At 36.6% G+C, this 22,187-nt stretch overlaps 4 protein-coding genes across 7 annotated transcripts; 1 reads left to right on the top strand and 3 right to left on the bottom strand.

Annotated features, from left to right (window-relative positions):
* Positions 1-5,109, top strand: LOC118033112 (probable UDP-arabinose 4-epimerase 3). 2 transcript variants are annotated; one of them, XM_035037962.2, is made up of 7 exons: positions 1-155; positions 441-640; positions 804-945; positions 3,547-3,641; positions 3,903-4,032; positions 4,156-4,300; positions 4,417-5,105. In XM_035037962.2, the coding sequence occupies exons 2-7, from the start codon at positions 588-590 to the stop codon at positions 4,641-4,643; spliced, it is 792 nt and encodes a 263-aa protein (XP_034893853.1). In that variant the 5' UTR covers positions 1-155; positions 441-587; the 3' UTR covers positions 4,644-5,105. The 2 variants fall into 2 exon arrangements, with proteins under 2 accessions (XP_034893853.1, XP_034893852.1); XM_035037961.2 differs by lacking the exon at positions 1-155 and adding an exon at positions 162-354 and having other exon boundaries at positions 4,417-5,109.
* Positions 5,110-6,345: 1,236 nt separating this feature from the next.
* On the bottom strand, positions 6,346-9,053 carry LOC118033108 (uncharacterized). Its single transcript, XM_035037956.2, has one exon. The coding sequence runs from the start codon at positions 8,724-8,726 to the stop codon at positions 6,495-6,497; it is 2,232 nt and encodes a 743-aa protein (XP_034893847.1). The 5' UTR covers positions 8,727-9,053; the 3' UTR covers positions 6,346-6,494.
* A 227-nt stretch (positions 9,054-9,280) lies between these two features.
* On the bottom strand, positions 9,281-15,884 carry LOC118033107 (heat shock 70 kDa protein 17). Its single transcript, XM_035037955.2, has 15 exons — positions 15,737-15,884; positions 14,740-15,579; positions 14,134-14,366; positions 13,616-13,775; positions 12,668-12,913; positions 12,399-12,532; positions 11,931-12,270; positions 11,651-11,812; positions 11,383-11,457; positions 11,170-11,270; positions 10,984-11,053; positions 10,348-10,404; positions 10,167-10,228; positions 9,973-10,045; positions 9,281-9,856 (listed from the first exon to the last, which is right to left on the bottom strand). Exons 2-15 carry the CDS (start codon positions 15,514-15,516, stop codon positions 9,623-9,625), a joined length of 2,724 nt encoding a protein of 907 aa, XP_034893846.1. The 5' UTR covers positions 15,517-15,579; positions 15,737-15,884; the 3' UTR covers positions 9,281-9,622.
* A 1,543-nt stretch (positions 15,885-17,427) lies between these two features.
* Positions 17,428-21,893, bottom strand: LOC118033208 (OVARIAN TUMOR DOMAIN-containing deubiquitinating enzyme 11). 3 transcript variants are annotated; one of them, XM_073405184.1, is made up of 10 exons: positions 21,555-21,893; positions 20,681-20,792; positions 19,637-19,710; positions 19,158-19,212; positions 18,939-19,013; positions 18,653-18,726; positions 18,484-18,532; positions 18,225-18,309; positions 17,755-17,811; positions 17,428-17,641 (listed from the first exon to the last, which is right to left on the bottom strand). In XM_073405184.1, exons 1-10 carry the CDS (start codon positions 21,773-21,775, stop codon positions 17,598-17,600), a joined length of 846 nt encoding a protein of 281 aa, XP_073261285.1. In that variant the 5' UTR covers positions 21,776-21,893; the 3' UTR covers positions 17,428-17,597. The 3 variants fall into 3 exon arrangements, with proteins under 3 accessions (XP_073261285.1, XP_034893995.1, XP_073261286.1); XM_035038104.2 differs by having other exon boundaries at positions 20,681-20,849; positions 21,555-21,691; XM_073405185.1 differs by having other exon boundaries at positions 20,681-20,891; positions 21,555-21,668.
* Positions 21,894-22,187: the final 294 nt, after the last annotated feature.

Below are 22,187 nucleotides of genomic sequence, written 5' to 3'. Positions count from 1 at the left end.
TGACTTTAAATGTTCATATAATATTCCAGTTACTTATCTTCAGAACTCATTCAGTCCTTGACACTTCATGTGGTGTCCTTCTGCTCTCTTAAAATCACTAAAAAGGTTGTCTAGTTCCTTGATCAGTTCCATGTTCTCTTAGAATATTTGAAGAGGTTTGTCTGATTCTCTGGCTAGTTAATCTCTATGTTCTCTTTCTATTCTTGCTTCCTTTCTGACACTGGCCATGCGTGCTTTCTTTACCAGAACTGCAATATTTTGTTTGTTTTGTGGTTGGATTTTAGGAGGGTTCCTGTAGAAGTGTTTGGTTTTATAACTTGTGAGGATCTGATCTTGGTTTTGTTTAGCAGACTGGTATTGAAGATAACTTTTTAGCTGGAAATTGTGTTGGTGGGATGGATTCTTTTCTGGATTTATAATCTCTATGCCTTCTCTGTCAGGACAATGTTTCTCGAGGGAATCTGGGCGCTGTTAAAGTTCTCCGAGATCTATTGCCGGAGCCAGGGCGGTTACTGTTCATATACGCAGACTTGGGAGATGCAAAAGCTGTAAACAAAATCTTTGCTGAGAATGCATTAGATGCTGTGATGCATTTCGCTGCTGTTGCATATGCTGGTGAGAGTACAATGGAGCCTCTCAGGTATACTTCGAATCTTCAATTTCGAACATTTATCTTGCTAAATCTACTGTTTGCATCCGGTCGCTGTCCTAAATTGTTTTTCATACAAGTACAGTTCTTCCTTGTCATCTCAAAGTATCTGCTAGCAGTTGTCTCTAGAATTAACTTTTACCATGCTGTGCAGATATTATCACAACATCACATCAAATACCTTGGTAGTTTTAGAAGCAATGGCAGCACATAAGGTGAAGACATTGATTTATTCTAGCACTTGTGCAACTTACGGCGAGCCTGTTAAGATGCCGATTACAGAACAAACTCCTCAGGTAAGTTTCTGGTTTACGCTATCACTCTTGGATCTATAATATTGTCATAACCCATTTCACATTTTTTCCCTCTGCAAAAAAAATATAAAATACAAAAAAAATAAAAAAAAAATATTATCAAAAAATATAATAGTGAAAAAAAGATGCGAGAACACTCAAAAAATGGTTAAAAAGTGGTTGAAGAGGTTTAAAAATACAAAGATTAAAATTTGACAGTATTTTGTTGACTGATGAGAATCCCTGTTGATAAAGAAAATTCAATTTGAGGAAGAAAAGTCCAAAATCAGATGTTTATGGACTCAATTAAATTTTATTGAAGGTTTAATTGAATTTGTGGAGTTTTTTATTGTAAGAAAAATTGGTTTTGGAGTTAATTTGGGCTTTAATTGGAAGAAATTAAAGTTTCATAGTCAAATTATAATTTTTGAGAGATAATTTGGTCAAATCAAGGGCTTAATTGCATAAATATTGAAGTTTGATGGCCAATTAGGGACTTAATTGAAGAAATCCAAAACCAAGGACCAAAATGTAAAACATATGTAAATGGAGGGGTTGTAATTAAACTGAATCAGGGGCCAAATTGAAGAGATTAGAAGTTTATTGCTTAATTGAAGGTCAAATTGCATAAATTCAAGACCAAAGATCAAAATGAAAAAGGCGACCAACTTCAGGGCCATTGTTTTATTTTTGGCAGGGATGCAATTACATTGATTTTTAAATCAAAATTGCAATTAAGGACTCGATTGAACAAATAACAAATTGAGGACCAATGTGAACTCTGACACATTTTTGCCACCTTTTTTTTTTAAATGAAACGGCGTGTTTTGTCCAAAACGGCGTTGTTTCATATACTATTCATGAAAAAAAAAAAAAAAAAAAGGATCGAAAACAGTGCCATTTTGCTGGCACTGTGGGTCTTCTTCTTCCCCTGGACACGCGAAATAGGGGAAGAAGAAAACTTTTCTCCCCTGTTTTCATTGACTCCCTCTCTCTCTCTTAAACCTCAAAAAGACACTGATACAACTCACTTGCTTGCCACGTCGTGGAAGAATGGAGGGGATGTACCCCTTGGGCAGTTTGGGGCGGCAGCATAGGGGCCACCCCAACCTCTCTCTCCCTTATGTTTTTACCTATAAATGCAGAGGGGGAGAGCATAACAAAAGGAAGAAGTAGAGAGAACATAATGAGAGAGGAGAAGAAAGAGGGGAAGAACGAAGAGCAGAAAAGAGAGAAAAGAGGAGGAGAAAAGGAAAGAAAAAACAGAAGAAAAAAAAACAGAGGAGGGAGCAACGTCAACCACCGCAATCCCCCACCACAACGACATCACCCCCCACTGTCAGCATTATGAGCAGCTAGTCGACGTCCGATTAGTTACGCCCACCGTTACCTTCGTTCTCTGGTCACCCTCCGATGTTCACGCTGCATGTGAATAGTGGAGGGTCATCCATTGTTCTTTTTTTTTTGGCCTAACCCATGCATTTGGGCCAGGTTTGGCCCAGCCCACTGAACTGGGCCGAATACATCCAAGTTAAAAAAATTTGAATTGATTGAAAATTTTATTTTCAAAATTTTGTGACTTTTCCATCTTTTGCTATACGCCTTTTGCTTAATATTGATCTATATTTTATGTCGTAAAAAATACGAATTCGGTATTAAAATACCGGTTTTGTCAAAAAATACAAAAAATTTAAAAAAGAAATATTTTTTTGTGCATACGGCCAAGTGTCTCATAGTTAAAAAAAAAATTATATTGTGCTTTTCATATATCAAAAAACAATGTTTTAGCATGCATTTTGGTTTTAATAAACTAGTTTATTAAAGTCAAGAGAACATTGGCCAAAATTACAAAAATAACAAAAAATTTATTTTGTTTGTCTTTTAGTATTTGGGGTACGACATTGCACATAATACGTATTCCAGATATTAAAATATTTCTTTCCGACGCTAGAACAGTTAGTTTCTACCCCATTAAGATAAAAACCTCCTTATTAAAAATGATTTTTTTTTTTAACCTTAAACAGACCAACAATTAGAAAACATAACAAGATCTTAGATTTTATCAGACATTCAAACAATGTAGCCTACCTTAGGTAAGGTGTAGTTGGGGTGTTAATACCTTACTTTTACGCAACCAATCTCCGTACCCGGTCTTTGAGATTAGTTAGGGTTCCTAGTAACCAGAATACTAGGTGATTATTTCCAGTCCATATTTAATTGATAAAAGACAAGAATTTCTTGTTTCATTATATATACCATAGATAGACTATTATATTTTTTTTTTTTTATGGACAATCACCGCGACGCCTCGTACGTGTGACAACTATGATGAGTTTTCCCCCTCCAATATGCAAATGTTGTAGCTCAACCCCCGTATGACACGCCAGAAACCTCTTCTTTAACTAAACAATATAATATGAATTAGACCATTTAGATATGAAATAGCCCCTTGAGGTGTTGACCAGTAGTGACTCTAGCATGTCTGTTCAACTAAAGAGGAATTTTGTAATTCTTGTGTTGAAGATTATTCTGACTCAAGAACAAAATGTCCCCATAGCTCATTTTTACTCGTGCTTCACTCGTTTAACTGGTGTGTGATTTCAGCTTCCAATCAACCCCTATGGAAAAGCCAAGAAAATGGCAGAAGATATCATAATTGACTTCTCAAAAACCACTGACATGGCTGTCATGATCCTAAGGTAAGTGGTGCTCTGGCTTCGATTGTTGTTAGTACCATGTTTCCCTCTGCTTAATCCTGGATGTCCTATCGAGGACTTCGACAGTATTTATCAGACATTGAAGTACAATTTCTGAATTCGATGATGAATCAGTTATCCCTGTTCTCTGAAAATTAATTTAGTGATTTTGCATGAATTTTCCTTATCTAATTTCACAGATATCTTTCTTCCACTGTTGTCCAGCAGCCAGCACTCTGATCAAAATAATGCCCATGTTTACAGATACTTCAATGTTATTGGGTCTGATCCAGAAGGAAGATTAGGGGAAGCTCCGCAACCTGAACTTCGTGTGCATGGCCGAATCTCTGGCGCTTGTTTTGATGCAGCTCGAGGAATAATACCAGGACTCAAGGTAACTTAAAACAGAAAATCACAATTCAGTGTTGGGGCTACCTCCCCATGATATTAATCCATTAATATATATGATCATACTCACATCAAGGAAGTGAAGTTCTGCTTATGTCAATGGCTTCAGGTTAAAGGGATAGACTATAAAACTGCAGATGGCACGTGTGTACGGGACTATATCGATGTCACTGACCTGGTCGATGCCCATGTGAAAGCTCTTGCCCATGCAAAGCCTCGAAAAGTTGGCATTTACAATGTTGGAACTGGAAAAGGTTTTTTTACAATATTTTTTTTGTTGAAATTCAATTTCATATTTTTCCATTTTGAGTGTTTCAGTTTTTCTTGCATTTCTTGATCCTGAAGATTGCTTGATTCCTTTCAATCACAGGTAGATCAGTGAAGGAGTTTGTCGAAGCATGTAAGAAGGCAACAGGTGTGGACATAAAGGTTGAATACCTCAATCGCCGGCCAGGAGACTATGCTGAGGTCTTCAGTGACCCTTCCAAAATAAAACAAGAGCTAAACTGGAAAGCTCAATATACTGACCTTAAGAAGAGTTTGCAGATTGCATGGAAATGGCAGAAGTCACATTTGAATGGTTACAGTCACAGTTAATTGCACTATAGAAACCTTTGCTAGAGTCATCCGATTAAGGTCAAACACACATTTCTTATATTCCAGGAATCGTACAAAGAATTTTGAAGGTCTGAGAAGCTGAAGGAAACTTCAATAATGTAAAGAAATAAGAGTCTGATATACTTCGACATATCCATAGATAGAGATGTATAGGATCTTGTAGTTTCTCATTATATTCATACAGACACAAAGGGGTTCGAAAGGAAAGTCGTTTCAATCCAATCCTTGATCATATCAGTATATGTTGTTGTTAGTATAGCTGGGATAAAATCACAAGTTATTCTACTCCTGCACAGGTTTGGAATAAAATCTCAATAGATCTGTAAATAAAAGGACTTGGTGATTGCTACAATGCAAATTACGATGCATATATAGTCATCAATGTTGCACTTCTACTTTTGTATCTTAAGAATTTTCGATGTTACCCTATAAGTTTCAAAACGTTTAGATGTTATTCCAATTGTTAATAGCTAATGGAAATTAACATAATTTTCTCTCTTTTTTTCCTGAAATTTAAGAGGGTTTTTTACGATCTGGCCCTTTAATTTTGTCTTTTTGTTCCTTCGATCCATAGAAAAAACACAATATACAGCAAGCCAAACTCAAATTACCATTGTCTGTGTCGCAGTGGGAGGGAGGCAGAATGGTAAGTGCTATTTGCGGCTTCCAGCAGCAGAGAAGAAGAATCAGAAACTAACTAGAAGGGATGAAAATGTTATATGGAGTCTCATAGTTCTATCACCAAGCATTTGATTACTATCTAGAAATAGAAGAGAAAAACAAAAAAAACAAAAAAGATATATCCCCTTATAACTCTTATTTTAAATTATTTTAAAAATACAGAAATTCATTTTAAAACTATAACAAAAACGCATTTATTTATATATTTATTTTATATTTATGTCTTTGTTCCTCTAACCAAACACATTTTGATCGCTTATAAATCCACGCCTTGTGTACAGTGACATTAATGGCAAGAAAGCTAAATAAGCTGAGTCATGCAGAAAAAAGGCAATGACAAAGCCGGATTTGAAAATGCTTGCAAGCATTTCCAAATAGACTTGAATATGTCTGACTCGATGTTTTCAAGTGGCAAAGCATCCTAGAGGAAATTTATGGGGATGTAACCAGGCCTCAATCCCAAATGAAATTCTTACGTATAGAGGAAAACGACAGGAAAGATTGTTTCTTGACAAAGGTTGTTTTGTGTTAAATGGCAGCTTATGACATTTGGATAATCAAGACTGTGACCAATGTTTAATGTGGTTTCTTTTAGTTGGTTCTTTCAATGGAGTTGCTTCTCTTTTGTATAACTGTGCTGTTATCTTTTGGAACTCGTCAGTTAGAAATAAATGGAAACTTCTACTTCGCCTTTCTCCATCAATGTAAGTGCTTCTGATCTGACAGTTGTTGATCTTTCATCACTGAGCTATGTGAAGAGCTCTGTACAGATATTTAATAAGAAGAGGTCTGAGTTATATAGAGTGATAATTGGATGATGTTTAAATTTTATTAGGAAATTCTACATCCTTGGTTCACTGATGAAAGACCTTCAAATTAGGCTGGAAGGTTCTTTTTAGCTTAGTTATGTTATTATTAAATATTTTTTTTCAGATTTTATCCAAAAATAAAAAATAATAATTTAAAAATTAAAAGAATCATAACAATTTCAAAAATATGGTTAGACGAAAAGAAATGAATCAGCTCAAGACTGAGGCATTCTGTTCTGAGTTTACATGGTTTACATTGAATTGTATATTTCCTAATGTACAAGTTGCTAATAGAACACAGATGAACAAACACTGTGACCTCCAAAGTAAAATCGTATAGTCAAGCAGAGACTTCAGAGATGTGAAATGCGTTTCTTATGTGAGAATTTAAGCTTGCCAGAGTAACGCCAATATCCGGTCTAGACTGAGTTGAATCATCAGACAGAAAGCCGTGCACTTGATTTCTCACCTCAACCCAGCTGCATCCCGGTTCTTTTACCGTGCTACTTGCGTTCATCAACATCCTTACTTCCTGCACCTCATTCCATCTGTTTGCTTCTGCGTGAATGTTTGACAAGAGCACATAATTTGATGTTTTATGAGGTTCAAATTCCGAAAGCTTGTGAGCAGCTAGCCTTCCAAGTTCCAGATTCCCATGTGCCCGGCAAGCCCCGAGTAATGCACCCCATACTCCTGCGGTGGCTTTCACCTTCATTCCCCTCACTATTTCAAAGGCTTCGTCTAACCTCCCCACCCGTCCAAGCAAGTCAACCATACAAGCATAGTGCTCCGCCAAGGGTTCTATAGCATACACTTTACTCATGCATTTGAACAATTTTAGGCCGTGATCAACCATGCCAGCATGATTACATGCAGACAAAATACCAATGAAGGTGACTTCATCAGGAGCCATCCCTTCCAAAGCCATCTTCTCAAAGAGTTTAAGTGCCTCTTTTCCATATCCATTTATTGCATACCCACCAATCAAAGAATTCCAGGAAATGACGTCAGCATGACAAATTCCATTGAACACAAGCTCAGCTTCCAAGATTCTTCCACATTTAGCATACATGGTGATCAATGCATTGTTGACAACTAAATAATTCAAATAACCACTCTTCACAACCACCTGGTGAAGTTGGTTCCCAACTTGCAGGGCTGCAATAGTGGCACATGAACTTAGTCCACAAGCAAAACTTAACTGATCAGGTTTCTTACCTTCATGCCCCATCAATGCAAAACTTTTTAGAGCATCCAAATTCTGCCCATTTAGCATGAAACCGGCAATTAATGAGTTCCAAGATACTAAATCCCTCTCCCCCATCTCTTCAAAGATCTTCACGGCTCTATCCATTTGGCCTTCTTGAGCATAACAAGAAATCATGGTATTCCATGTGACCATGTCTTTATTGACCATTCGTTTGGATAGACAGAGAGCTTCATTGATTCTTCCATGGCGTGCATAACCTGCAATCATAGCGTTCCAACAAACCACATCCCAGGTGCCTATCTCATCAAAGAATCTTCTAGCTTCATCCACTTTATTACATTGTATGTAACCAGAAATCATTGCTGTTTGGGCCCCAATGTTCCTGTAAGGCATTTCATTCAACAACTCTCTTGCTTCATCAAGCTTACCAACACGAACATACCCATTAATCATAGTAGTCCATGACACAGAATCCCTCTCCGGCATCTCCTCAAATAACCGACTAGCCTCATCAATTTCACATCTCTGAACATAAGCAGAAATCATTGCATTCCAAGAAACAATATTTCTACTCGGCATTTGGTCAAAGAGCCTCCTAGACTCCAAAATATTTCCATTTCGTGCATACCCACTTAACATTGTAACCCAAGAAACAACATTAGGCTTTGGAATCTCTTGAAAAAACTTCCACGCAGAATCCAAATCACCCACTTGGATAAACCCATCAACCATCAAATTCCATGAAACTACGTCGCGTTCATCCATTTCATTGAAAAACTCCAAACCCAATCGCATTTTTCGATTCTGAGTATACCCAGCCAGCATTGAGTTCCATGAAATTAAATTCTTAACCGGCATTTCATCAAACAACCTCTTAGCTTCATTAACTCTCCCTTTCTTCACATAACCTGAAATCATCGCGTTCCAACAAGCAACACCTTTCCTATAACTACACGGAAGCGAATCAAACAACTCCCTCGCCTTCTCAACCTCCCCATTACGCGTATAACAAGTAATCATCAAAGTCCAAGAAAATAAGTCCCTTCGAGGCATTATAACAAACAGTTTATAAGCTTCATCAAACTTCCCATTATGCAAGTATCCAGAAACCATAGTGTTCCAAGAAACTAAATTTCTGCGAGGCATTTTATCGAACAGGTTGCGTGCAGCATTGATTCTTCCATTTTTCGCATAGACAGAGATCATTGAATTGTATGTGACTGTGTTTTTCTGGGCCATTTGAGTGAAAACTTTGATTGCATCTTCGATTTGACCCGATTTTCCTAACTGGGTTATTCTTTTGTTTTGACTGAAGACATGATGGCTCCCTTGTTCCCCAACTGATAATAGCCTTTGCTTCATGATTCGAAACACTGATGAGTTTGAGACAATTTTTTATGTCTCCATTTTGAGGTTTCCTTGAAAGCCCAAAAGGTTGTCTTGGGCATTATGGCGCCGAAGGTTTTTTCAGAGAAACAAATGGGCCAAACTTAAAAAGAGCACAGTCCACATACCACCACAGCCCTATGGCGGCCTCATGTGAGCCCACTTGTGGGTTCACAAAGATTTTGCTCGCAAGTTCATGGCATCCCCTGAATTTAAATAAATTTAATATTAAGTTTTAAATATTTATCTTAGTATTTGAATTTAAAACTAAACATGGAAGATAGTTGTTGAAATTTAGAGCGATAGTTATTAACCTGAAACTTGTTATCCAAAACATAATTATAAATCAAGGAAAATTTTTGGTTGACCCAGAGACTAATTCTCAGACTTTACCTTCTGCTTTACTGGTAAGATCAAGAAAAACAAGAGCATCAAAATCATGTGAGCAAAAACTAAATTCCATGCATGCTCTTACTCGATTATAGAAAGTTTATAGCTATCAGATTGTTGCGAAAGGAAAAACATAAACATGATCAAAACTCCCAGAGGGGTAAACTGGTAATTCAGTAAATGCCCCTTAATTTCAGTGGGTATAATCTTACGAGTGCTACAATTAACAAAGAAAAGGGGAGTTCTTTCTATATGGTTCTTTCAGCATATCAAAAGATGGTCAGCCAGGACAATCATGAATCTCAAGGATGATAAATAAGCAGCCGTCCTGGAAAAATAGGGTCTAATGTGTTCTTCTGCTGATTAAAATAGCAGTACTCCCCCCCATCTTTTCTTTTCCTATGAGAGCGCCTCCATGTTTTAAACTCAGAAGGCATGTTGTCTACAATGGTCCTGAGAGTCGTTTCAGTTTAATCTAATCATCACAACTCATCGTGAACTTCGGGTTCTGGGTTGGCTTTTTCATCAGCTGATCCCTCCGGGTTGATTTTTTCTTCGGCGGAACCATCTGAATCAGTTGTTTGTTTCTCCTTTTCAGGAGTCTCCCCAGAAGTTGAGTCAGCACTGTTCGTGTTGTCTCCGCTGGTCTCAGTTTTGTTCTTCTTAGGCTTCTCAACTTTTGGCTTTGGCTTGGGAATTCTGTTAACACTGGCGACCTATATAAACACCAATCAAATATCAATTGAAATGGCACACACAGGCAGGAAAATCTTTACGGCGGTATCAAATTCTCGTTTCGTAATAAAGAAGTTGCTGAGACTTGCAGTAATACCTTGTCTTGCAGATTCAACACCTTCGAATATATTTCTTCAGATGTCAGTACTGGTGTGCTGAATCCTGAAGCCCTGTTGGGAAATAGGGAGGAAGAACGACTTTGTAATCACTTGGATTTGAACATGCCCATAGGCAAGAAAATAAAATAATAAAAATCTCCTTGTATGCAGAACCAACTCTTTGAACACTTACTTCTTCTGTTCAGCCTCCTTTTCATCCAGCCAACTCTTTAACTTGTCAGCATCACTCACCACCTGCAAAACCACACATTCACAAAATCCATTTGTAAGCATCACTAGAGATTGTTCCAATCGTAAACAGATTCCAGAAAATCTCATGAGGAGGCCATGTTAGATTAAGGTGCGGAAAAAACCTCATCTACTCTGTCCTTCGGAAGCCAAGGTTTCTTTGTCTCCCAGCCCTGTACAATCTGCAGGAAATGATAAAAGAAATGGTCACTGTGCTTATTATGCTGTCTTCAAATTAAGCCACAAAGAAAATAATATTTAATGAATGGTTGAAATGCTAGCCTATCAAAGCTTTGGTTTTTTTTTTTTCTTTCCTGTATTTAGCTTTTATCCAAGCAAGTAGATTACTAGATATCAACATGTCGCTTCCTCTGTCCCACAGTTTTATCGTATTCAATTTGAGCAGCTGAAATAGACAGATCAGCAAAAGACTGCTGTCTGTCCCATAAACAAAAGCCCCTCCACACCCCGGGGATATTTTTAAAATACAATGATCCTTGATTAACTTTTCAAAGTGACAGGGATTATGGGACCCAAAAAAAAAGAAGAATAGTAAAATCCATTGGGAAGGGTGCATTTCCACAAATAAACATATTAGTTAATTATAAATTCATCCATTTTTCCGGACTAGGTTTTTTTTTTTTTTTTTTTTTCCAGCTTCATGATCAAGATGGCAATAGTGAATGACAACATAATCTGAGCCCAAGGAAAAATAAACATTTTTTATAAAGCATGTGATTGAAATGCAGTATCTGAAGTACCTGTTGCAGCTCACCAATGTACTTTCTAGCTAACTCTATTGCTGTTGGTCTTGCTGAAAGTTCTTTATACCTATATCAAAAAAATTCACAAGTTGGAATTAATAATTCAAATAGCCAATCACTTGTGTAAATAACAACAGTTAGAATCTAATTAGATGCCCCAACTACAGCCAGAAAATATCACACCTGAAAAATATTGGGTCACCAAAAGCTTTTAGTGAATCTAGGCGTTCCTGAAACTCTTTTGCTGTGGCATCTTCACCGTCTGTGTACAGCCACTCTTGGACCTAAAACAATACAACATGCTCCCATGTCACAAGTTTAGGCAGAGAAGCTAATATCATGGACCCTTCTAAGTTCCCAAAAATACTTGGAAAAAAGAGAGAGAGAAAGGCTCACCTCATCAAGCTTTTCAATGAAGGATTTCCGTTCATCATCAGTAGAAATTTTCTCAAACTCTTCAGTTGTCTCAAGCTGGCACAGCAGGTAAGGATATCAACAATAAATTAAAGGAAATGGAATGCTGACTATTCATAATAAAACTCTAAATTTATAATAGCAATCAAATCAAGATTAATAGTTCCAAGGAAAGGTGGTCGTCACAAGAAATGGAACAGTCTAATCTTTATTTTTAAACTAAAAGTTGAATTGATCAAAAATTCCAAACCTTTTCTTTAGTAGAATATATATATCCTTCCAAAGTATTTTTCAACTCGGCAGTTCTTCTTCGCTCTGCATCCTTTTCGTTCAATTCTTCTAATTTTCTTTTAGCTTGAGCTAGATATTCTTCCGACAGAGGCATTCCAGGTCCCACTGTCTTCTCAACAATCTATAAATATAAACAATAGAAATAAGCAACAATAGAGGTGTGAAACACAAAACTCACTATCATAAAACTTTCTAGCATACAAGTGAAAAAACTTTTAGAACTGAAAGCTTGTTTGTACCTTCAGGGGAACCCTAAAAGTCCGCCTTTTCAGCTTCTTCTCTGTAATGGGTTCAGTAGTACTTGGTTCTTCAGTAACGTTGATGGATGTGTTGTCAGTCACACCATCAGAATTCAACTTTTCATCACTTTCTTCTGTAGTGTTCTTAGTGTCAGTTTCAAGTGTTATATTTGGAGATGTGGTGGTTGTGTTTTCCACAGTCAGGTTCTTTTTAGGAACTTCCACCCATTCTGATATTTCAATAACAGCATCAGCTCGATCCAAAGAAAGAATTCCACTTCTGCTAAGAGAGAAATGCAGATTTGCCTTGATGGGGGATGACAAATTCCGAGAGGAATACCTAGCAACACAAAGGAAGAACAGAAGAGAAATGTGATGTTAGAAGTTTTTGTGAAGGAAAATGATTCAAGATACAAGCATTGAGCCTTATATAAATCCAGAAATGATTCAGAGTATAGATATCCTTACTTCTCACTTGCATCTGCTAGACCAGACACAGAATACTGAGCAAAAACAGGGGAGGTAACACCAGGTGGTAAAAGATCAGGCTCATATGACAGTGAAACTTCAAAATCTTTTGTATGAATGATGGATCTGAACATCTGTAAAATAAAATAAAATAATCCATGCATAATAAGTACAACTGGAAAGCAAATTTTGAGGCATTTGGGGCATCAAAATGGTTTTTCTGATTGACCTTTCCAAACACAAGATAGTCGTTTTACCATGTTATTTACCTTACTGGGGAGTTTTCTCATCCTAGGAACAAGCAATTGCCTGGTGCTCTCATCTTTCAGCAGATCAGGTCCGTCTAATTCAACTACCAATCCATATGATGAACCATCAACCATTCCTAGCTTGCGATTCAATTTGATTCCATCACTCAAATTTGCAGCATGTAAAGATGAACCAAGAACTACAGCTTCATCGGCATCTAGATGTTTGTCCAGCTCATTCTTTCCAAGAAATTCCTGGAGCTTAGCCTGTTATGTGCCCAAAGAGTTTTCTTTTATTTCCATCCTTAACACAAATCAGATCTAACACAGAAATAGAAGCTCAAGATTGAAGGGAGATATGAATTGATAAGCAGCTAAGTGCATGGTATAGGAGATTATTCCAAACAGAAACTTAAAGAGCTGACTTCAATTCGTTAACATCACAATGACCTTATAATAAAACTACCCTTATCCTGTTCTTTTATGGTGGTAACAACACATGGCCTCTACTGCTTACACATCATCTTCACCGTAACCATTCTTCTATAATTCAGGGTTTTTTTTATTAAAAAAAAAAAGAAAAAGAAAGAAGGGATATGAAAGATTGATTTTTTACTGACTTGTTAGCTCTCCAAGATTGTGCAAATCAAAACAGTAAGAACAAAGATTGGCAGTTGAACCAAATAAAAAGACATATCAGCAGCTGACACAGTGGGGCTTGATTACCAGCTGAAGCTTCATTTTAGGAGGAAATTGTTGACATGACTAATGGTAGACTAAGATGGCTAAAATTGATGGATAGTATAGGCAAACACAAAATGATAGTAGTAGGTATTATTCAAACCAGTGATAGTAGTAGATTAAGATACCATTGCTTTAAACAACTATCATTAAGTTTATTTGAACTATTGTTACGAAGCTTAATCAGTTTTCGTGGGCTTATACACAATTGAAGAAGATAGTACCAACCTGCAACTTAGGGACTCTGGTAGCACCTCCTATAAGCTCTACTGCATATAACTCGTCCAAGTCTAAACCTGAATGCTTCAGAACTTCCTTGAGAGGTACAAGAGATCTGTCCCACAGATCTGCACAGAGCTCTTCAAACTTCTCACGTGTTATGGTGCTCCTGGAGAAAAATTAAAGATAATGGTTTGAATGATTTGGGCAAGGTATATCCACAGAGGTGCTGATGAAATATAAGCATCAAGCACAACTCAATGTCTAACCACCAGTATGCATGCGTATTGTAACAACATTACAGTCAGTTAAGATAATTTTTCACACATAAAGAGAAGAATGTTCATCGTGTAAAAAAATTACAGGGGGCTAATGTGAGAAAAAGTGGAATAATAAATTCTCATAAATATGCACCCAGACATTTGCTCAGCAGGCAATGAGGCAGTGCAGTAGGGAAAAAAAAGTACAGGTACATGAAAACAGACATGAACAAAAAGAACTTAAGGAATTGTTTAGAATCTACTGACCTGAAGTCCCGATCATCATAGAGGGATTCAACTGATATTGGGGCCACAGTGTTTGCACTCAAGATTTCTTTCGTCCGTTTGACTTGTTTCTTCAATTTAGCCATTGCCTTGGGAAACTTCCTCACATCAACCCCATTTCCAACTTGTTTATTAAACTCATCAGCAAAGTACTCCACCAACCTTGATTCCATAGTCTGACCTCCAAGTTCTGGGTCCCATCTGACATCCTTAACCTGGAAATATAATTAGCATTCACAACATTGCTAGCGGTGCTGAACTAATCATCCATAAGAAGAACAACAAGCTGTATAGGACAAGGCTGGAAGTGAAAACATTGAGGCTATCATAAGATAGTGGTGAGGAGCATCTAACACAAATGACACGATTCAGATCAGAACAAGCAACCACAATCACAGACTTAATGTAAGAAGAATGGCCACAATGCAGCTTTTCAGTAAGATATTTCTTTTTTGGATCCACTGCCTCCTATTTCGATATTCAAACATAATGCATTTTTTTACACAGAAATCTATCACAACACAATGAACAAAACAAACAAAACATTCTCACTGATCACCAAATGCCAATTACTGAAACCAAACTTACCTGAAATTGATTAACAGACACAGTCTTTCCAAACTCCTTAGCATTATACGCTGAGAAGTAAACAAGTGCAGCATAAGTGCTACTCGCACCCATGTCATAAAACACAACATACCGCGACCCATTAGAAAAATCCTTATCAATCCCATATTGCAATGCAGCACCAGAATGCTCATTAATCAAAGCAAGCACATTAATCCCCGCCAATTGCGCCGCCTGAACCAAACCCCTCCTCTCCGCCTGCCCAAAATATGCCGGCACTCCAACCACTGCATCCTTAACCACGACCTTCGAATGAAACTCCGCCAAATCCCCTGCAAAACCCAAAATCATCCCCAACAACTCCTCCACCGAATACAACCCCACATTCCCACCCTCATCCCCATCCTCAACCCTAAACGCAACTGCCCCTCTCGAATCCTTCACCGCATCATACGGCAAATACATTGCTTCCAGAAATCCCTTAACTTTCTCATACGATTTCCCTAACATATCTCGCAAATGTGAATACACTTTATCTGGATACCGCGCAGCAATCCCCAATGCTTCTTCGCCTAAAAGCCGAGTTCCAGATTGGAATGCAACTAAAGCTGGGGTTTTTCTCTTCGACATTTCGTTAATTGCTATAGAAATTGGGGTTTGGCCTGGTTTTAGGTTTACTACCGCTACTTTTATCCATTCCGAACCTAGATCTATGCTCGAAACAGCTGATTCTGACGGAATTGAATTTAATGATAATAATAATAATACTAACCCGAACCCTAATTTTAATAAACTCATTTTGATCACGAGTTTATTCTTGTCACTCGATCAAGAAAGTAAGGAAGGAAGGAAGCAATCCGTCTGCAAAAGAAAGGGAAAGAAAGAAAAAGAAAGGTCAGTGCTCTGTCTGGACAGGTTCTTATTTCCCGGATAACAAGTATAAAACTTGAAATATTTTGAAAAAAAAAAAATTAATATTTTTAAAAAGAGAGAGGCAGAGCTGGAAAGAGGGAGATACCAGAGGATGAATTGCATTTCCTAGAGAGAAGTGGTATGAACTTGAAGCTGATATTGATTTATGTTTTTTTTCTGTTTGGTTGACGAGAAAAAGAGGAGAGAAAGTGGAGTGGCTTAAATCAGGTGGCAGAGGAGGGGTGTTGACGTGGGAAATGAATTGAAACAGTAGCCAATAGGAAATGGCTACGTGGCAAAAAGTACACGTGGTGAGATCTTAGACATCAGCTGCGTTGTTCTGACGGTTGCAGTAGAAAGGAAAAGAAGTTATAACCTCAAACTATGCATAAATTATGATCTCGACCCTCAAAGTATTGTTTTTCTTAATTAGGTCCCATGAAATATTGATGTTCTTCAATTAAGTTTTGTATGGTTGAAATATGGCATTTATTTGCATGAAATATTAGACATCTATTTTCTTTCACAGTCAAAGAATGTAATCACGAGGCTATTATTTCATATAATTATCTATAAAATAAATTATATATATTTTATATAAAAATTTGTCTTCATGCAAATTAACATGATTTATGGGATATATGTAAACTCCTTGAATTACCATGTGAAAAATAAATTTATTAATTCACTAAAAAAAAAATTATATTCCTTCACGTTTATCATCTTCATTTACTATTTCTATCACTTATAACACACAACCTTTAAAACCGCATTACTTCTACTTCTACGCTAACTTAAACATTAAACAATTTCATATACTACGCATGGACTTGTTTTCGCAGAAATTTATGGATTATCGACAGAACTCTTTATCTACAGCCTTTAAACCTCAATAATTAGCTATGAAAAGCCCTAGAATCTCTTGAAGTTTACTCCAACTTTATTAATGGCATCGAACGGACAAAAATTAGTTCATGCTTTTCATTTTGCGCTTATCTCCTAGTTCTTTTCATGGCTGACAGAAATACCAGGACATGGTACAGTCCTGGATCTCTTTACAGATGCTCCATTATGTTCTCTAGATCTTCAGCAACTTTCAAGTGAGAATACTCATTAAAGCTCTTTTGACCACACAAAATGTATCATAGGATCTTGTTTTTTTTTTTTTTCCCTGAATATAATTATATTAGTTAAATTTTAAATTTATTTCATAAAACTTATTAATTTAATTTGAGTTTCATAAATTTCAGAATCACTAGAAACTTATATAATTATTAATTTTAAAACTTATAAAATTAATTAAAATATACTCAAACTGACCTGAACATTCACATTAATAATAATAATAATAATAATAAGATGCTTATAGTTCCATCACCTCTTGAATAATGCCATATACAAAATCCTTCAGAAGACGTTTTGTGGGTTCGACCTGGTACCTAATGAAACGCCTTGAAGGAATATTGAACACAAACAACATGATTTTCTGATTTCTTGTATATATACAAGAAATAGATGGGGAGAAGGCTCAAATTTCTTGGAATTCATCTTAAATGGATAGCATTTAGATGCGAAATGTTGTAATGAGTCTTCTGCATATTTATCATGTTTGTTCGATTCCTTCCTAGATATGTACCAAATTCTTGCCAAGTTCGCATGTGAAGCAGCAGGGTTGCTCAGGATGCTCCAACAAGCACCTCAGCAAAAGTTAATGAAAAGCTAGGAAGTAAGATTATTTCCTTTAGACAGAAATCTCTTAGAACTTTCTGCGGACGAGAAGCTTATGAGTTAAGAAAATAAAAAATAAATAAATAAATAAAAACTATGAATATAATCTACATTCAATATCAAGTTACATGTTTGCTTCGTATATACTCTGTGGTTGCTTGCTTATTCGAGTATTACGTACAAGTATAGAAAACAAAGGAACAGTGGATAACTCGATCTGCGGATGACGTGTTAAACATCTAGAAAAACCAGTACTTTTTTCTTGCTACTCTGGTGGGAACATCTGTAGGAACAGACAGTTTTCATGAAGGTTATTAGTTTGGAGGTAACATGAGAGAGAGAAAAAATTGTAGTGCTGAAGGAAAAACATGTTGCAAGTATTGGTTTGTCCCTCACCTCCATTTTCGTACAATGAATTGTAATGAACTTCACTCCAAAAGCTTAGCCAAATTTCTGGAAACAGGAACAGCAGCCATAATATTAGAACAAGACTACTGCAATTTCATTCAACTTATAGCTGTTAGATTTTATCCAAATATACTAAAAGCAGAAAAGTGGTTAAAATGATCTTTGTTAGGTTAGTTCTTCTTTTCAACTCCCAACCCTTATCCTGGTACTGGCTTCAAGATTCCCATGATATTAGAAGGTATTGGAGGTGATAATTGTAAAATAAAATATTCAGTTTCTCAAGATAGGTAAAGCATGCAAGACTTACAAATGATAGGATAATAAGAACTTGCATTTGGACTTTCAATTTACTCCACGGGAATCAATCATAACACAGAGTTCCATTTAATAATAAGCATTATACACATTAGAATATCGCAACGATGACATATGGGATATAGTATCAGATTTAGATCTACCTCTGGTTGGACTCCTGTCTTTCGGAAAGATTTCGATATAGCATGTGTCCCGGAAAGATGTTAACACACAAATTTTGGCTCCAAACTGAATGCATGCCCGTAAAAGTTCAGAGGATACCCATTCCACACATAAGTGAGTAGTAGTTACAAAGAATGAGAACAATTAGGTTTCATGATTTATGTTCTTAAGAAAAACAGATCCAATAAATTAATTAGGAAAAAAGCAATCAAGGAGCTAAACAGATAAATCTCCACTTACTCTATCTGCAGCTGCTTGTAGGGTTACATGATCCCCCCATTCCCCTGACCTAGTATCATGTAAGGTTCGCACAAAAAAATGAATTAGAATGCAGCTACATTTATTGTAAGCATGCTTTCCAATTTTGCAGGGAAAAAAATACTAGTAGGCATCGCCATAGAAGTCTAACTTTTTCATCTTCTTCACATAGCTTCTATACTTCATTGGGACATATCCTTCATACATTTTTCTGTGATGCTTTAGCTGAAAAGGAAGATGAATGAAACAATAAGGAAAATAGTGAAACATGACAGAAATTTCATAGAAAAAAAACACTATGTAGACTCGTGTATACCACCAGGCCCATGGATGTATTTGAAGTTGGCCAATAGTGGCTGCTTTTCCAAAACACAACCTCTATTTTTCCCAAGTTATAATGAATTAGTGCAATCGTGTGCGGAGATTTACCAACTTACCTGCTTGACTATTTGTTTCCTTGCATGTTTGTGGTAATCTGGACTACAAAACAACTGGTCTGCTAATGCTCGAAACTGTCAAATAAGTCAAACCAGTGATTTATAAGCATATTCTGTAATAGAGTTCTCACAGTGACTTTGGGACTCTTTCAAACATCCTTACATGTACAATCATGAATAAACAGTTCAGAAAAATGAAATTTGTAATGGTAGCCGCACCTGGCAATTCCCATCACCTTCGATTTTTAGTTCTTCTAAACCATATGTAGCCAACCTGAAAAAGCACTTACTAAGACAACTGAAAGATGAACCAACCATTTTGCACAGAAAAGAAATCAAGCGTTTGGCATCAGATGGTAAATGCCATATATTCAATATTTCAACAATCATGCGCGTGAGCATGCCATTGAACCAGTTTGATGATCTAACTTAACCATAAAAAATGCGAAGTCTATAAATGGAGAAAGATGTCCATAGGGCCATGCAACACCAAGCTAACTTAACCATAAAAAATGCAAAGCCTGTAGAAAGGATGCAACCAACTGAAACAAAATTCATTGAACCCGTGAGACAAGGCAAACACATAATAATAGATAGCAATACTTACTGGCATGCCACATTACAGACAGGCTAAAAATGAAATGCATGATATGAGACTGAAAACGAAACAGCATATAGGGTGGATAACAGCATCAAACCTTTCAGACAGCCGCTCATGGTCTAAGGTTGCATCATTCACATCAGGTATCTCACCATTAACCCTTGGAGTGTGCTGCCAACACATTGAACCAATGAACATTCACATGACTAAATAAAAAGACAGAACTTACTCAACAGCAGAGGTAAATGAGGCAAAAAAAAAAAAGAAGAAGAAGAAGAAAAGAGGACGAATATGCATGCCATTGGTTAATATATTAGGTTAAAAGAAAAATATAACAAATCACTAACATAGAAGCAAGTGCAGGATATGTTCTAAAATTGCTGAAATTGTTGAAGAAGCCTTGGCGAACATAATCCAGTGAGCAATTCCTACTCAGTTCCTCTAAAGACATGCTTGTTGTGAGCTAATGTGAAGAAAAAGTGAACCAATGCAACCCTTACTATCTGCAAGGAACTACCGATTGTATGCTTGGCTTATGCGGCCAAAAATATCAAATAATTCTCATTGTTTTACAGCTGGTTCCTTCTGTATTTTAGAGACTGACAGTTTTAATCTTATATTTTCAGGATGACTTATTAGGTAGGTATATGCAGGTTCACCAGGTGATTCGGCATGCTTCTTAATTTTTAAGGTTCGGATTATTGTTTACTTCAGAAGGATTCACTGTGGGGAGAAACTTGATGGCCGAAGATTTCCAGTTAGCTACTTCTGCTGCTTGTCTATAGATGGAAGTTAGATACACGTGAACTGTATCAATTCAAAGCCTTGCTGCAACAAGGGTACCCGGAACTATCCATTGTTTTGCTTAAATTAAGGAATGATATCACAACCCAGCTTCGCCCATCATAACTAACACCCAAAACTATAGTATAGATTGGTTTAGCATCACATATCTACAGACCAGTTTGGTGGAGCACAAGATCAGTAGAGGTCCAAATTTACTATAATTCTTCAAAAGGTCCTCTCTGTCGTATGGAAGAAAAACATGTACCACCCATGTGAGCTTGAGAATATGTGAAATGTCACACACATGCAAGCATGTAGTATGGACTAGAAAATACAGATGTGGAAAGGAAAATACCGGGATGGAGTCCAAGTGCGAGAGTCTCTTCCCCAGCCTTCCTGCAACTTGAGAATTTCCCTCTTCTGCTAAAATGCTTGCAATGGTTTGGTCATCCTCTGTATCTGGAAAGCTGCTATTCAAACTTGAAGTCGAGCTCACACTTGCATTACTATACCTTTCAGTCATACTATGCCAACATCAACAAATCCAAGCTAAGATGCACAAATTTCTATACAAGATGATAACAAACTTCAAAATTCGAATATACCCTTTTTTTTTTTTGGATAAGTTAAAATTAGAATATAACATTCCTACGAACAAACAGCTTTCTTTAATCTACTAAAGATTTATAGGCATCCATTCCCTAATTTAATAAAGAAATAAGCAAATACAACAGCTAAACTAACCATGCATCATGAATCAAGGAACAATTTATTTACTTTAGCTAAGTCAATCTACAAATAGAAACTAAACAAATCCTAATCTTTCCATGTTTCCCTTTCAATTTTCTCAGCAACCAAACATAGCAAGTAACAAAGAAGAAAACTCGCACTAATCAATTCAACAGCAAGAGAAATGCAAAAGCTCACACAAACCAACCGAGAACAAACTTGAAACTCAAAACTTGAGCAAAGAATAAAGAAAACCCAGCATCAAAAATCAACTTTACAGGCTGATAAAATAGTAGAAATGAAAAGATTCGATCTTTTTTGGTGGGTTTGAATCTTATAAATCAATTCCCAGCAACCAAACACACGAAAAACGAAAAGAAAAATCAAATGAACCCAGTTGAATACATGATATAAAAGGTCAAAGTAAATAATAGACAAATAAAAAAAAGGCATGTACTTTATTAGAAAAAGGAGAAAGAGAGAAAAGAATAATAGGTTACCTGGATATGAAATGGTGAGGAAGAAGGCCTTCGCTTGTGGAGGTCAGAGGCTTCAAGCCTTCAACTATTATTTGGACAAAATGAATATATATTAATGCATGGACTATATATATATATATATATATATATATATATATATATATAAGTTTTGGACTTGACGTTATCGTCTCTCTTTCCGACAAGAAATCAACACAACACGTTGCTTTAGAAAGACTTTTCATTTGCTTTGTTCATGTGTCATGACTTGGAATACCAACGTTGTAAGAAACAGTCCCTGGATCATGATCTTGTTTATTTTTGTTTTAGAAACAAAAGTAGAAAAAGTCGGAGATCATGACTGATGAACAAATAATAGTTCGACAAATGTGGCACGAGTTGGATGACTATTTCAAGTGGCGGCTTGAGGAACAAATAGTAGAAAAACTCCTTATCATCACTTGGATTGAGTTCGGTGGGCACAGTCAAATTATGGATCAACTAGTTATCTGAATTTGATCTGGTCTCCCTAGTCCGGGACAAGTAATCAGGCAGTCGGGGTGACTAAGCGCCGGCGCCTGTCCAGGCCTGGCCCAGTGACATACAATTTTCATTTTTTCTCTCTACGTTTTTTTCTTTCTCTGTCCTTTTCTCTTA

The sequence above is a fragment of the Populus alba genome, chromosome 16, assembly GCF_005239225.2.
Source record: "Populus alba chromosome 16, ASM523922v2, whole genome shotgun sequence".
Taxonomy (NCBI): Eukaryota; Viridiplantae; Streptophyta; class Magnoliopsida; order Malpighiales; family Salicaceae; genus Populus; species Populus alba.
The sequence above is the reverse complement of the archived record's forward strand: the minus strand, read 5'-3'. Positions and strand labels throughout refer to the sequence as shown.

Coding starts and splice junctions, on each gene's coding strand:
- LOC118033112 (XM_035037961.2), top strand. CDS start 187: ATGTTCTCTTTCTATTCTTGCTTCCTTTCTGACACTGGCCATGCGTGC. Junction 355..440: donor TGGTTTTGTTTAGCAGACTG/GTATTGAAGATA, acceptor CTTCTCTGTCAG/GACAATGTTTCTCGAGGGAA. Junction 946..3,546: donor TTACAGAACAAACTCCTCAG/GTAAGTTTCTGG, acceptor GTGTGATTTCAG/CTTCCAATCAACCCCTATGG.
- LOC118033108 (XM_035037956.2), bottom strand. CDS start 8,726: ATGAAGCAAAGGCTATTATCAGTTGGGGAACAAGGGAGCCATCATGTC.
- LOC118033107 (XM_035037955.2), bottom strand. CDS start 15,516: ATGAGTTTATTAAAATTAGGGTTCGGGTTAGTATTATTATTATTATCA. Junction 12,914..13,615: donor CCAGAGTCCCTAAGTTGCAG/GTTGGTACTATC, acceptor GGCACATAACAG/GCTAAGCTCCAGGAATTTCT. Junction 9,857..9,972: donor TGTTGAATCTGCAAGACAAG/GTATTACTGCAA, acceptor GTGTTTATATAG/GTCGCCAGTGTTAACAGAAT.
- LOC118033208 (XM_073405184.1), bottom strand. CDS start 21,775: ATGAAAAGTCTTTCTAAAGCAACGTGTTGTGTTGATTTCTTGTCGGAA. Junction 19,014..19,157: donor AAGGTGATGGGAATTGCCAG/GTGCGGCTACCA, acceptor CTTATTTGACAG/TTTCGAGCATTAGCAGACCA. Junction 17,642..17,754: donor TTCATTGTACGAAAATGGAG/GTGAGGGACAAA, acceptor CTGTTCCTACAG/ATGTTCCCACCAGAGTAGCA.